Raw genomic sequence first — 15,541 nt, 5'->3', positions numbered from 1 at the left:
TAACGCCGGGAGTGATTGGACATGGGGCGGAGGACGGGGCGCGGAAACAGTACTGGTCTTCTATTGGCTGGAAGCTTAAACTCACAAGCCACCTAACTGGACGCGGCGAGATCTTAGTGCGCATGTTCGTTGCTTCTTCCTTTCCTGGATTGGTGTGCCGAGGGATTTGGTTTTGCAATTGGCTAACGTCGGGGTGGGCGGGGAATGAGCCGGGAAATTTGAATTTGAAGCCTGGAATGCCAAAATCAGCACCAGGAAGTTGCCGAGGAACGCTAGTCCCCCTTGGGTTTGTGGAGCTGGTCGTCGGCATGTCCTTTCCTAAGGCGCCCCTGAAACGATTCAATGACCCTTCTGGTGCGTATGGGGGAAGGGACTGGGGGACGGGAGTTGCTCTCACGCCCCTTGCCCTTTACGGTTCCCTCTATCAGAAGGAAATAGGCGATTCCAGGGCTGGCATGGGGCTCGTTCAGTTGATTCTTAAATATAAACTAAGCATTTACTACATGCCAAGCACAATTTAGGATACTAAGGATACAGCAGTGAACGGAGCAAAGTGTCTGCCCCAGGGAGCTTCCACTCGGTTGGACAGTACAGCCAATGAAAGTGCTGTGTAGATACTGAGGCAGAGAGAAGGCATGGGGGAGAGGAAGCATTGGTAGCTAGTTGGTGGTCCAGTGCGAAGGCCTTACTGATAGAAAGAAAGAAAGAAAAAGATACACTTGACCATGTTTTTTATCTGTATTTATGGATTTCTTTCTGGATATTCCATTCGGGCATAAAAGAAGGAAGGTTGCTAAAGGCAGTTTGTGGTTGTAAAATTGTGGCAGTAGTGGCAGCTAACATTGACGGTGCCCCGGGCACTGTACCAGGTCTTTACATAGATTATTCGTTCTGTTTTAATTCCCCAACATCCTGGAGAAGTGATTCTGTTATCTATTATTTTACTGATTAAATGACTGAGACTTAGATTTCCTCAATGGTACTCAACCAAACTGGCAAAACTGGTGAATAAAACTGGGTCTTCATGAAATCCAGCCTGTGCTCTTAACCACTGCAGTACATAAGTACAATAACCAGGAGCCTTGGATGTGGTAAGACACTCAAATCATTTGTTACAGGCTAACTTTATGCAGGGGCTGTGCTAAGACTTTTCCTGCCAGATCTAGTTTGGTTTTTTTTTGTTTTTTGTTTTTTTTCCAACAGCCAAATGAGGAAGGTACTGATACTGTCCTTATTTTACAGACAAGGAAACTGAGGGCTTTGTAACTGCATTGAGCAGCGTGTAAGTGGTAGGGCTGAACCACGATTTATCCGTTAAAACATACACATTTAATGGTTATATGTTTTTAGTCTCTGTCAGACAACGTGAAAATGGAAATGTTCTTATTCACCATCTTCTCCCAGTGACACAGTATCTGGCACATAGTAATATTTACTGATTGGCAGACAAAGCCAGATTTAACCTAATCTGGCTGATTACAAAGCCCTATTCCCTTTACCACATCCCCAGTGACTTTCTGTGTTTTCTTCACCACACTGTTAACCTTAACCCTGAGCTAAATACTAGAGATACAATCATGATTAAGACAGTCTCTACCTCCAGGCAGTTTGCCTAATGTGGGGCATGCATAAGTACATTTTCTAATGTGGGAAGTAGATAAGTACACTATATAAGTACACCTGTACAAAACTTGGAGGTTCTAGGATAGGAATGATAGACACCAGCCGCTGTGTGTGAGTTCTAACCTGACTGGGAGATTCAGAGAAAATTGGAAGAGATGACATCAGACAGATCTGAAGGACAAGTGAGAGTAGGCAAAATGGAAGGTGGACTAGCCATTTGAGGTGGAAGAAATAGAAACTAAAAAGTTCTGGAAGTTTGAAGCATTTATTTAATGTAATGCTTTATTTACATATAAAATGTTTATTTACATATAAGTATTGACTGCCTCTGTTACCTTCTGATTATTGTTGATCAAGATATAAGTTGTTCCAGATATCTCCTGAGTTATCCCATTTCTTTTGTTTGATGTTTTCTCTCCCCACATTTCTAACAAATTGTATCTATAATCTAGTACATTTAAGTGTTATTAAGGAAAAGACCTATAGCATGAAAATATATACTCTAGTCTTACAGAGAGATGGTAGGTACAGGCAGGAGTTCAACCTAGTTCTTTTTTTTTTATCCTCACCTGAAGACTTTTTTTTGCATTTATCCATGGTATTAACAGTTGTGCAGTGTGAGAAATCTGAGCTAGCCAAGATTGATGCTTTTTGCTAAGTCTGCCTTTGCCTTATGTACCCCAGTGAATTCTACCCTTCATTTTAATACTCTCTCTCCTGACTGGAAACCCACTACCTCTACCCCTTATTGACCACAGTTAGATCTGACAGCTCCTAGGATTGGAATCTTTATGTCAGCATGTATAAATGATCATTGTTCCAGGAAGAAGAATGGAAACTTAATTCTATCCTTGATGTTTTTATGACCTGCTTAGACTTGAAAGCAATAACTTTAATCTTTAATAGTTTTTAATTGTGTCCTAGGATAAGAAATAAATTGTATATCTGTACATGGGATATAGTTATATTTCTACATAAAACAAACAAAAGTATCAGAAAACAGTGCTTAAATTTGCAATGTGTGCCTGGCCAGTGTGGCTCAGTTTGTGAGCGTCGACCCATGCACCAAGAGGTTGTCAGTTCAATTCCTGGTTGCAGGCTGATCCCCAGTTGGGGCATGCAGGAGGTAGCTCATTGATGTTTTTTTCTCATCGATGTTTTTCTCTCTCCCTCTCCCTTCTTCTCTCTCTAAAAAAAAAAGAAAAAAAATATTTTTTTAATTTGCAATGTGTGAATCACACTGATGTTTTCTATCTTTCACTTGTTTAAAAAAAATGCTAGTCAAGATATACTAATGAGCTTTTATCATCCCATTTGAAAAACACTGAGGGGACAGTATGAGTTACCTTTTGGAATTGTCAAGCTCCTTGCTGTTCCTACTTAATGGCATGAAACTCTAGACTGAAGTAAATAGCTTTTCAGAGAATAGTATAATCCTATGGATTCCCAATCAACTAAAGCTTTATGCTAATGACATTTTTATTATTGTCAGTATGTAAGAGCCAGATCTTACATTTGCTGTGCATAATCATTTGCTTGAGAGCTAGACACTTAGTTGCTTCATTTCTAGAATCTGATGGTAGTTAAGTTCAGTGACTGTGTAGGGTTGATTCCAAATATGTTATTTCTTATAGTCAATCCTTAATAAGAAAACCACGTTGCTTGTTCTTACAGATGTTCACCCCAAGACTGTCTTTGCTGTTTTGCTATTTTTACATTTGAAAGAACAAAGCGTTTATTAACGGCATTTTTCACATTTATATTACTCACTTTACTTTGGCATGTTTTTAACTTAGGATTAAAAGTAACATTAGATGAGACTTTAATGTTTTATGTTTCCTGTAGGTTGTGCACCATCTCCAGGTGCTTATGATGTGAAAACTTCAGAAGTATTGAAAGGACCAGTGTCCTTTCAGAAATCACAAAGATTTAAAACACAAAAAGGTAATGGATCCCAAAATAAAATATGGTTCTATGATCTCATAAGTTTTAAAGTTATGAATAGTAGTATCTAAATGTAAAGATGTTATAGTATTTCTAAACATGTGAAACTACAGCTATAAATTTTTGTACTTGATGGATTTATAAGACAGTCAACTACAGAATAATGCTTTCGTCATTACACTATTGTATAACAAGGAAAATTAAGCTAAAACACTCACATAGATATGTAGTTTCCCTTTTTGTAATTGCCTTCACCTTCCATCAGAGAACATTAAGAAAATCAGAAGAATGATAGATGTGTAAAAATATCGTGCAACTAATTATTTGGAAATGTACCATCAGGAAAAGAATAACTTTATATTGCTTCACTAATAGTTGGAATAAGAAATTTTGAAATTGTGTTTCATCTGTGATTTCATTTATTGCAGAATCGCAACAAAATCTTACTGTTGACAAAGATACCACCTTGCCTGCTTCAGCAAGAAAAGTTAAGAGTATGGGATTAAAGGTGAGGAGCTCTGATGTTCTACCTGGTTTATGAACTGTTGCACTGAAAATATTTCTGAAAGGTGTTGTATTTGACTAGAATGGGTTAAGTGTATAAATTAAGTTTATAAGTAAACTTGTAAATTAATGAAACATATTATCACTAGGACTTCAGTAAGCTTGACATTTCTGCCTACACCATTACTAAATATATCATACTTAAATGTGCTTCCAGTTCAGAATTATGAAATGGTCTCCACTTATTAGTCATTTCTATATCTAGATAAATTATATAATATCCAGTAATACTTTAAAAGTTATGTGTTGCTTTGATTTGTTACCATCATTTGAGTTGTTTTGTGTTTGTTTTGGGTGAAGGGTAAGTATTGGTAAAGAGAAAGGGAAAAGAATTCTAATGCCTAAGAGATGTCATAAACTGCCAAGAAGTGGTAGGGGATTAAATTCGTATTAGCTTCCTGTTATTGCTTGTGCAAGAGCCTGCTGTTACTGTTTCCATTAGTTCATAAAAGCAAGTTGTACTTTTAAATTTTTCAATTGATTTTAGAGAGGGAAACATCAATTGGTTGCCTTCCACACGTGCCCCGACTGGGGATTGAACCTGCCACCTTCTGGTGTGTTGGATGATGCTTTAGTCAACTAAGCCATACCAGCCAGGGCAAGTTGTACTTTCTTATGGAGATATACAAATTGATATTTTAATGTGAAAAAGATTCAGAGTTGGGAAACCGAAGCCATAGGTTGAGATTAGACTTGTTCATTCATTTGACAATTACACCTACATCTCTTGATCTGTAATACAGAGCTGCCTAGTCCAATAAGGAAGTGATTACGCAACCACGTTTGGCTATTGAGCATTCAAAAGTGAAGAACCAAATTTTAATATTTAGATCTGGCTGACGTGGCTCAGTGGATTGAGCATTGTCCCATGGACTGAGAGGTCCTGGTTGGATTCCCCATCAGGGCACATGCCTGGGTTTCAGGCTTCATCCCCAGTAGGGGATGTGCAGGAGGCAGCCAATTAATGTTTCTCTCACATCGGTGTTTCTCTCTCTCTCCCTTGCTCTCTCTAAAAAATATTTTTAAAAGCTTTAATATTTCATTTTAATTAATATTCATATATTTAAAAACTGATACTTGATTCTGTTGTTGGAAAATTCTTAAAATGTTTTCAGAACCACCTAGGCATGCAAATCTACTTTTTCACATGTATGTGTTATGAGCTCTATATACAGATAGGTGTGTCTGATGAAAATTTAGAATCTGGCCCTGGCCGGTTTGGTTCAGCGGTTAGAGCGTCGGCCTGTGGTCCTGAGAGACCCGGGTTCGGTTCCCGCTAAGGGCATGTACTTCGGTTGCAGTTTGTCCCCAGCCCTGGTCGGTTGTGCGGGTGGCAGCCACTCGATGTGTTCTTTCACATCGATATTTCTCTCTCTCTCTCTGTTCCTCTCTCTCCCTCCCACTCTACCTGAACAAAAAATGGAAAAATGTCCTCGGGTGAGGATAAAAAAAAAAAAGAAAATTTAGAATCTGAATTGAGTTGTGCTATAAGTATAAAACGCACGGCAAATTTTGAACAGGGACGAAAAACAAAACAGCTCACTAATAATTTCATACTAATGATATGTTGAAATAATATTTTTTATATTTTTATATTAAGTAAAATACATAAAATTTTAAATATGGCTATTAGAAAATTTGAAAATGAGTATATGGCTTGCATTATATTTCTATTGGGCAGCAGTGATATAGTCATTCTTCTTAGAAATTGATGTAAATTTCTTGGAGAAGCTGTTTTGAAATTTTGAATTCATTCAAAAACCCTCTTAGAAAACTAAATTAAAAACAAATTTCAAGATTGTGCAAAGCCCCCAAATAATGGGCTTTTCTTTTTTTTTTTTTTTTGTTTATCCTCACCCGAGGATATTTTTCCATTTTTTGTACAGATAGAGTGGGAGGGAGAGAGAGGAAGAGAGAGAGAGAGAGAAACATTGATGTGAAGGGACACATCGAGTGGCTGCCACCCGCACGACCAACCAGGGCCGGGGACAAACTGCAACCGAAGTACATGCCCTTAGCGGGAACTGAACCCGGGTCTCTCTGGACCGCAGGCCGATGCTCTAACCGCTGAGCCAAACCGGCCAGGGCTGGGCTTTTCTTGATAAGAAAATGCCATCAGATGGTAAATGAATAAACATGAGACTGGTGTTCCCTCTTCCCCCCAATTAAAAACATATAAAACAGGTTTTATTTAAGATGTTTATGCATTTTCTCCCATTTTTGGATGGAAAAGATAGCTATTCTGTTTTTGGTCACTGTCTCAAAAAAGGGACATATTGCATATAAGATGATGTAGTATGAAAATTATATGTCTTATTTAGAATAAAGGCAATAAGTAGATTAGAGTAGAAGCTGGTGCTATTTCAGTTTTTATTTCTTCGCATATTTCCCCCTCTTTGGATATCTACGTTGATTTCTCTTTGTAAGATTCTCTTCTTTCTGGGATAACATAATTAAATATTCAAGATTTATTGCTGCTTAATATTAGAAAGAAGCAGTCAGTAGCTTTATTTATAGAGCTGCACCTGTCCTTTTCACTTGAACTTACCAGGGGGAAAAACTAATCTATTGGGGTCAAAACTTTCAAGCCTGAAATATTCTGATATTTAAAAAACTTTTTCCCTCATTTACTAAGTCACCTACTCGGAAACACTTAAAATAGAAATTAACTGTTTGGAATCCTCAGTCTTTTCTGATAACTAAAAATCAAATTCAGCTGTGATGTTCATGGCTTTAAATTTAATCATCACTGTTCTTTGACTTTTAAATAGAAAGAATCTCAAAAGAATGATAAAGACTTGAAGATGTTGGAAAAAGAGGTAAGCAATGCTTTCAACTTATCAAAAAATAAATGTGCTACATATAATGGAAAGAGAGTTACATAGAAATAAGGGACAGGGATTCTGTTTCAGGTTGAGGAGTTATACTGGCTGGCAAATATACCATCCAGACCAGTGCTACAGGGTAGTCATTCCTTGGGTTGGACACCATATATCAGAGCCTGGTTGTCTGTGTGGCAGTCAAGTTGTTAGCATACCAAGGGACAGATTCAAGATAACCCACTTAATGAAAAAATGATAACTAAAAATCAATTGCAATTATGTGTAGATCAAGCATTTACATTTACTTTTCCTATATGCTATTCTATATGTTAAGACTCTAACTAGGGAATTGCTTAGTGTGCAGGAAATCCTACAGGGTAGTTGGATTGGGATGGAGTTATGCTAACCTGATGCATTCCTCTGCACCCTTGGTATATGCCTTCCTTAAGGATGAAATAAATGATTTCAGGCTACACTGTTACATGGCAGCTACTCACCACATGTGACTATTTACATTAAATAAAATTAGGAACTCAATTCTTCAGATGCACTAGTCACAGTTCAGGTGCTCAGTAGCCACATGTGAGGAGAGGCTACCATACTGGACAGTGCCTTCCCTCCATGGCAGAAATTCCTACTGAGCAGAGCTGACCTAAAGAAACCACTTTCTTCCTAAGCAGGGCTAAGCTAGTCACTGCCGGCTTTGCATTGCCATGAGTCTTTTATTTGTGTTTCTTTCCAGGGGACATATTCTTTTGATATATTAAAGTTTTTCATTGATTACAGTAAAATATTGGCTTAGGACCAAGAATATGTCAAGGTAACTCTGATCTTTGTGTATTTATTTTTGTTGTTTTATTGAGGATACATGAAAGGATTTAATGGGGGATGGGGGCAGTAAATCTCCGACAGCAAGTAAGAGGCAGTGGCTAGGATTAGAACTGGTCATTTATGTCAGTTAATTTTTTAGAATTGGCATTTTTGGCAAATAGAGCTCTATTTTATTTAAGCCCTAAAGTATTTGTTGTTGTTGTCTTTTTTTTCCCCTTTATTGATTTTAGAGGGGAAGGGAGAGGGAGAGAGAGATGGAAACATTGATGAGCGAGAACATTGATTGGCCACCTCCTGCATGCCCCTCACTGGGGATTTGGCCCACAACGTGGGCATGTGCCCTGACTGGGAATCGAACCAGCAACCTCTTGGTGCATGGATCAATGCTCAATCACTGAGCCTCACCAGCCAGGTTGTTGTTGTCTTTTAACGTCCGTTAATTGTCAGTATTTAAATGCCAAGTTCCATGCAAAGCAAAGTCAGATTTCTGACTTCTGTCGCAAAGTCAGATCTGACAGCACTTTTCACATTCCCCTCCTGGGTGACAACCTGCCAGGGTTGTTCCGGGCTGCCCCTTTAGACTCCACATCGCTCTTCAGTCCTCCCCTGGCTCTCTCGGCTTGTTTATGTTGTCCACTTAGCCATGTAGGCATTTGAATTTACAGATCCTTTTCTGGAACTTAAGCTTCTTTAGCTGCAAAAAGTGTGATGTAGATTATTTTAGTGTTCTTTTCTCTACTGTATAAACACCAGTTATAAGTCAATAATGTAAGCATAGAGAATCTTATGGTAGGGGATCTTGGAACCCATTCAGTCCCCAGCGAATAGTTCGCAGCCATATATACATAAAGTGGTGCTTAATACATTTTTAGTTAAACGTTGTTGGCTTAAAATACTGAGATTAGTGTGACAATAAAGCCAATAAGAGTACAAAATAGCCCTGGCTGGTATGGGTCAGTGGTTAAAGTGTCAGCCCTCACACCGAAGGGTCACAGGTTTGATTCTCAATCAAGGGCACATACCTAGGTTGCAGGTTCAATTCCTGGCGTGCAGGAAGCAACCAATCACTGTGTCTCACATCAATGTTTCTCTCTTTTTCTCTTTCTCTCTCTCTCTCTTCCCCCTCCCTCCCTCTTTTCCTCCTACCCTTCTTTCTACTCTCTCTAAAAATTAATAGGAAAAATATCCTTGGGTTAGGATGAACAGAAAAAAGAATACAAAATACTTTTCATGTGACATGATACAACTATGCTTTCTTGATACTTTTATACTCAGCAAATAGTCTGATTTGGTAAATGTTTTCTGGTAAAAACTATATATGCACTTGTTGGGTATAGTGGTCTATATATGTCAGTTCAAGTTGGTTACTAGTTTTGTTTAAATATTTACCTATACTGATATTATTCTGTTAGTTACTGAGAGGGGTACTTTTAAAATTTCAGCTCTGTGAAATAGTGTATTTCTTTTTTAATTCTGTCACTTTTTGCTGTTTATATTTGGAAGTTATGATATTAAGTGCATAGCAAATTTGAATTCCTCTTGAAATTACCTTTTTGTCATAAAATTTTCTTTTCATCTATCACTAGTAGTACTTTTTGCCTTAAAGTCTACTATGTATGATATTTATATAGCCATACCAGTTTTTTGTTTTGTTTTATTTTGTGTAATATTTACATGATAAGTCATCTCTAGTCCCTTTATGGTCAATCCCTTATATTTAAGGTGTCATCTTGTAAGCATCTGGGATCATTCTCCTTCCGCCAGAAAACTTCCTCTAGTGTTTCTTGTTGTACAGGTCTACTATTATCAAACACTTTCAACCTTTCTTGCATTTTTTTTTAAGTAAAAATGGATGATTTTATTATATAAAATGATTGGCAGAATACAGAAAAATTACTTCTCTTTTACCTTTACATATTTATCTAAAGTACCAAGCAACAACTGGAAGAACTGATTACAAACTATCAAAAGGTATTCATTTGGTGAAATTATTCAGGTTACAAAATGTTAAGTAATAAATGCACTTCAAAGTACATTAAGTGCAATACAAGCATGACAGTAATGATCTTAAACTAATGATTCCTTTAACAAACTAAACAAGGGCCATAAGAAAAGTTTTCAAGTTAGACAGAAAAGAATAAATCAAACATATGGTTCATTGTAAAATCATTAAAAAAAAAAAACACCAATCAACAAAGAACTAAACAAGGAATTAGGATTCAGAAGAGTAAGAATATTCCAATACCATCCTTTTTTTCCTACCAACAGAGGAGAAGGGATCTGGAGGCCGACTGTGCTGTCGACTCAGGCCCGTCTTACATTTTTTTTTTGACTGAAACATCTCTATGTCACCTTCGTATTTAAAGATTTTTTTTCATTGGGAATAGAATTTTAGATTGATAGCCCCCCCACACACACACACACACACATATTTTATTTTACTTTATTTTATTAAATCTTTATTGTTGAATGTAGAATGTATTACAGATGTGTCTCATTTTTCCCTCATTCACTCCCTAGTCCCCACTCCCACCCCCCCTCCCGCCTTTTCCCACACTCTTGTCTGTGTCCATTGGTTATGCATATAAGTTCTTTGGTTTATTTCTTCCCATACCCCAACCCCTTTCCCTTTGAGATTTGTCAGTCTAGCAATGAATTTGTACTTCTTAATCCCTTCACCTTTTTCACCCATTCCCCCAACCCCCCTCCCATCTGGCAACCAAGAAAATGTTCTCTGTATCTATGAGAATACTTCTGTTCTGCCTGTTCATTTTGTTTGTAGATTCCATTGTCGACAGATATGTATTCATTGCCATTTTGTTTGTTCATATATTTTATCTTTTTCTTCAAAAAGACCCTTCATCATTTCACATAATAACGGTTTGGTGGTGATGAACTCCCTTAACTTTTTCTTGTCTGGAAAACTCTTTACATGGCCATCGATTCTAAATGACAGCTTTGCAGGATAGAGTAATCTTGGCTGTAGGTTCTTGCTTTTCATCACTCTGAATATTTCTTGCCACTCCCTTCTGGCCTGCAAAGTTTCTTTTGAGAAATCAGCTGACAGCCTTATGGGAACTCCTTGTAGGTAACTAGCTGCTTTTCTCTTGCTGCTTTTAAGATTCTCTCTTTGTCTTGAACATTTTGCATTTTGATGATGATGTGTCTCGGTGTGGGCCTCTTGGGGTTCATCTTGTTTGGGACTGTCTGTGCTTCCTGGACTTGTATGTCTGTTTCCTTCACCAAGTTAGGAAAGTTTTCTGCCATTATTGTTTCAAACAGGTTTTCGATTTTTTGTTCTCTCTCTCCTCCTTCTGGCACTCCCAAGATGTGAATGTTGGCACGCTTGAAGTTGTCCCAGAGGCTCCTTACACTATCCTCATTTTTTTGGAGTCTTTTTTCTTTTTGCTGTTCTGATTGGGCATTTTTTGCTTCCTTATATTCCAAATAGATGGTTTGCCCCCTATCCAGCCCTCGCTCCAGTGCCAAACAGTTCAGTTCTTCCCTGTATGTCTCTGGCGCCCCTCGAGCTGCCTCCCCTCTGAGCATAGAGGGAGTGAGTCCGATAAGTCCATGCGTGGGCCCTTTAAGGAGCTGCGGGGCGGGGGGGCTCTGGAACCTTGACCAGGGCACCTGGTGTGGGACGGGGACCCCTCAGTCCTCAGGAAGGACCTTCCCAGCCAAGGTGTCCTCCTGATTTTTATCCGCCACACATGGGTGTGGGACCAGCCCGTCCACCTCCGCCCTCCTACCAGTCTGGATGTGGCTGCTGCTTTAATTCCGTAGTTGTAGGACTTTCGTTCAGCTCGATTACAGGCAGTTTTGAATGATGGTGGTTCTGTAGTTTAGTTGTAACTTTGATGTGGTTGTGGGAGGACGCAGTACCTTTACCATGCCACCATCTTGACTGGAAGTCACACACACATATTTTAAACATGCCATTTCATTGTCTTTGGCTTCCACTTTTTTTTTAGAAATACAGTCATCCCTCGCCACTGCATGCTTCAACTTTTGTGGCTTCAGTCTATCACAGATTTTTCAAATATATTCATTAAAAAGTTGATCAAGACAGTGAAAATGATACAGCGTGCACTCGGTTGTCTGAGTCAATTAGATACCCCTGTATTACAATTAAAATTAAAACTACTGTATGTATGGGCTGTAGGCCTATGTATTCAGGCACCCCAGCAATCCTTCAATGCCAGGCGCAACCGCTAGAGTCTGGAACAGATTAACCGCGGGACGACTGTATGTGGTTTTGATTTGGGGTTTGGGTTGTGTCTAGTAATTGCAACAGACACAATGGCTTGCTGATGCCTACTGCATCCTACCAAGAATTCCAGTTCTGCCTTCTTCAGATGAAAAAGTTATTTAGCATTTTAAACTATAATTTGATTTCATATACAGTAATTAGAACTCAAGAAAATAAGAGCTCTTATAGGTAAACATCTTAAAGATCAATAAAGACTTTAATTATACCAGGAAGTTTATGGTGATTAAAATCTTGTGTTCTCGAAATACTTGCAGATTTTTAAAGACGTTTCATAAATTAAATATGATTGTTCAAACAGCTAGTGAAATTAGAATATCTGGGAGCATCCTGTCACAATCAGAGGTTTTCCTAGAACGTCAAGGTTTTATCAGTAGCAGCTAGTTGCGTTGGCATTGTGTCCATGAATCATTCGTTCATCACCTTGTTTCCATCCAGATCCGTGTGCTCGTGCAGGAACGTGGTGCTCAGGACAGACGTCTCCAGGGTCTGGAAGCTGAGCTGGAGAAGGTGGAAGCAAAGCTCAGTGCTGCAGTCAGGGAGAAAACCTCTCTCTCTGCAAGTAACGCTGCACTGGAAAAGCAGCTTACTGAGCTAGCCAGGACCAATGAGCTGCTAAAGTCTAAGGTACTTGAACCACACGATAATGTTTACAACTGAATACATAACGAACATGTTTTTTTCTCATACTAATTGTTTGGGAATTTTAGATTTTAGTTTAATCTTTTTTCCTTCACTAAATGTACTTTAAATATTAAGCCGCTTCCAGTAGGAATTATTATTGTATCATTTTTTATTATTTTGCCTGGCACATAAGAAGTTATAAACAAACATATTACTTTTTTTTAATGTCTGACATTTTCTCACCCTCCTTCAAAGTAACCCCCATAAATAAGGACATTAATCAAAGTTGTAGAACTTACGTCTGGAAGTCACTTTGAAGATCCTTCTTTGAAATAAATAGTAGTATATAATAGCAGGCTTCCATCTGAGATCCTTTTTAGAATGAGGTGCAAAATGAATAAATGTGTTTAGTTAGCAGGCTTCCATCTGAGATCCTTTTTAGAATGAGGTGCAAAATGAATAAATGTGTTTAGTCGATAAGTTGTGTCTATCAGTTTTAATATACTAATAGGACTTAACATGGTCATTTTGCTTTTTACAGAAGTAGAAGAAGGCTATAAATCACTGTTCGTTTTTTATCCTCACCGGAGGACATTTTTGCATTTATCTTCAGATAGAGCAGGAGGGAGAGAGGGGGTAAGAGAGAGAGAGAAACATCGATGTGAGAAAGACTCATTGACTGGTTGCCACCCACACGACCCCAACCAGGGCCAGGGACAAACCAACTGAGGTACATGCCCTTAGTGGGAACTGAACCCGGGACGTTCTGGTCCGCAGGCCAGTGCTTTAACCGCTGAGCCAAACTGGCCAGGGCTCACTATTCATTTTAAGAGTCATTTACTCAGGGTCTGTAATGAGCATGCATAAGAATTAAACGTGGAAAGGGAACAGATGCCTGGGCCCCATTCAGGGAGATCGGATTTCATTGCCTGGGGTGGACTCCATAGTCCTCACATATTTCAGAGTAGACCCGGCAATTCAAATGCATTTTGTTAATTAAACTCCATTTTCGAAATCCTCTTCAAGGAGCTTGTTCTGTAGCCTTGCATTGAACTTCCCAGCATGTAGAGGTAAGTGACTACCCAAACTACTTTAAAAAATAAACCAGAGCCCTGGCTGGTGACTCAGTGGTTAGAGCTTTGGCCTGCAGACTGAAGGGTCATGGGTTCAGTTCCTGGCTCTGGTTGGGGTCATGCAGGAGGCAACTAGTAGATCTGTCTCTCTTTCTCTCTCTCCTTCTCTCCCTCTCTTTCTCTCTCCCTTTCTCCCTTTTTACCTCTTTCCCTCTCTCTTCTCTCTCCTCCCTCCCTCCCTCCCTTCAACTCGGGTGAGGATTAACAAAAAAATAAATAAATAAAACCAGAAAGTCACATGAAGGAAAAGGAAGGACAAGAATAATAGTCGTGTGAGTAATGATCCTGGTGTCGGTCAAAGGCTGTTTGTTCTGTCAGAAGATACTGCAGGAAAATTACAGTCCCAATAATTGGCAGATGAATCAGTGTTTAAGTAATTTGAGATATGACTTAGCAGAAAGTATTTCTGGTTCTTTTAACTGTTTTTTGTACTCAGTTTTCTGAAGACAGTAACCAGAAGAATCTGAGAATTCTAAGCCTTGAGTTGATGAAGCTTAGAAACAAAAGAGAAACTAAGATGAGGGTGAGTGTTACCTTGGCTGAGTGTGTGGTGTTTGCATCTGTGGATCTGAACAGTTTCTCATTTCCTACAACATATTTCTGTTGTGTAGAGTATGATGGCTAAGCAACAAGGCATGGAGGTGACACTGCAGGTCACCCAGAAGAATCTCGAAGAGTCGCAGGGGAAAGTGGCCCAGCTCGAGGGGAAACTGTGAGTGCCCCCTTGAGTATCCAGTTCTCTCATCTGCTATTGTTTCTGCCGACATTCACCTTCTCGCCATACTTACCTCATCGCCTTCTTCTAATTGCCTGATTTTTTCCCCAATTGACAGCTGAGACCTACTCATTCCCAAATATTTTAGGCTGAAAAGACGTATAACTGTTATTACTTGTGTACATCTTCTGTATCAGTGATGAGGAGTGGCCTCATCATCTTCCTAATAGCATAATCTAGTGGAAATGGTCAAGTTGACCCAAATTGAGAAGCGCTGGTGTGGGAGGCTGTGACTGATGCACAAATTCTAGCCTTGTTTTTTCTTTTTTGTTTTTTTGTTTGTTTTTTTTTTATCCTCACTCGAGGACTTTTTTTAAATTTTTTGTTCAGATAGAGCGGGAGGGAGAGAGGAAGAGAGAGAGAGAAACATCGATGTGAAAGGTACACATCGAGTGGCTGCCACCCACACAACCCAACCAGGGACGGGGACAAACCGCAACTGAGGTATGTGCCCTTAGTGGAAACTGAACCCTGAGTCTCTCTGGACCGCAGACCGAGGCTCTAACCTCTGAGCCAAACCGGCCAGGGCTCTAACCTTGTTTTGACTACCGAGCTGTGATTGACATACAATAACATGTGCAAATCACAAGTACTCAGTTTGATGACTTTTGACAGTTGTATATACCTGAATAACTACCACCCGATACAATAGAGAATACTGCCATCCCCTCACCAAGTTCCTTCACTCATGCCTGTTCCTGCTCCTACTCCCCATGTAATGACCCCACCTGCAACCACTTTCTGACTTCCGTCATCATAAATTAGTTTGGCTTTTGGGGGCATGTTTATCATTGCGTGCGTGCGTGTGTGTGTGTGTGTGTATGTGTGTGTTATAATTAGTTCCTTTTTGTATTTGAGTAGTATTCCACTATATGAATAAATCTCCATTTGTTTACTGTTCTCCTGTTGATCAATATTTGGGTTTCCAGTTTCTTTCTGTTATGAATAAGACTAT

The 15,541-nt window shown here is 39.1% G+C and overlaps 1 protein-coding gene across 1 annotated transcript in view; it reads left to right on the top strand.

The window, feature by feature from the left end:
• The first annotated feature begins 217 nt into the window (after positions 1–217).
• HMMR (hyaluronan mediated motility receptor) overlaps positions 218–15,541 on the top strand; it is a 30,243-nt gene continuing 14,919 nt past the window's right edge. Inside the window, exons 1-7 of the mRNA XM_036241269.1 lie at positions 218–354; positions 3,469–3,567; positions 3,996–4,075; positions 6,903–6,950; positions 12,493–12,681; positions 14,248–14,334; positions 14,423–14,523. Of these exons, the coding sequence (XP_036097162.1) occupies positions 237–354; positions 3,469–3,567; positions 3,996–4,075; positions 6,903–6,950; positions 12,493–12,681; positions 14,248–14,334; positions 14,423–14,523 (722 nt within the window). The 5' untranslated portion in view covers positions 218–236. The remainder of the gene's footprint in view (positions 355–3,468; positions 3,568–3,995; positions 4,076–6,902; positions 6,951–12,492; positions 12,682–14,247; positions 14,335–14,422; positions 14,524–15,541) is intronic.

This window comes from Molossus molossus, unplaced genomic scaffold, assembly GCF_014108415.1.
Source record: "Molossus molossus isolate mMolMol1 unplaced genomic scaffold, mMolMol1.p scaffold_m16_p_4, whole genome shotgun sequence".
Classification (NCBI taxonomy): Eukaryota; Metazoa; Chordata; class Mammalia; order Chiroptera; family Molossidae; genus Molossus; species Molossus molossus.
The sequence above is the reverse complement of the archived record's forward strand: the minus strand, read 5'-3'. Positions and strand labels throughout refer to the sequence as shown.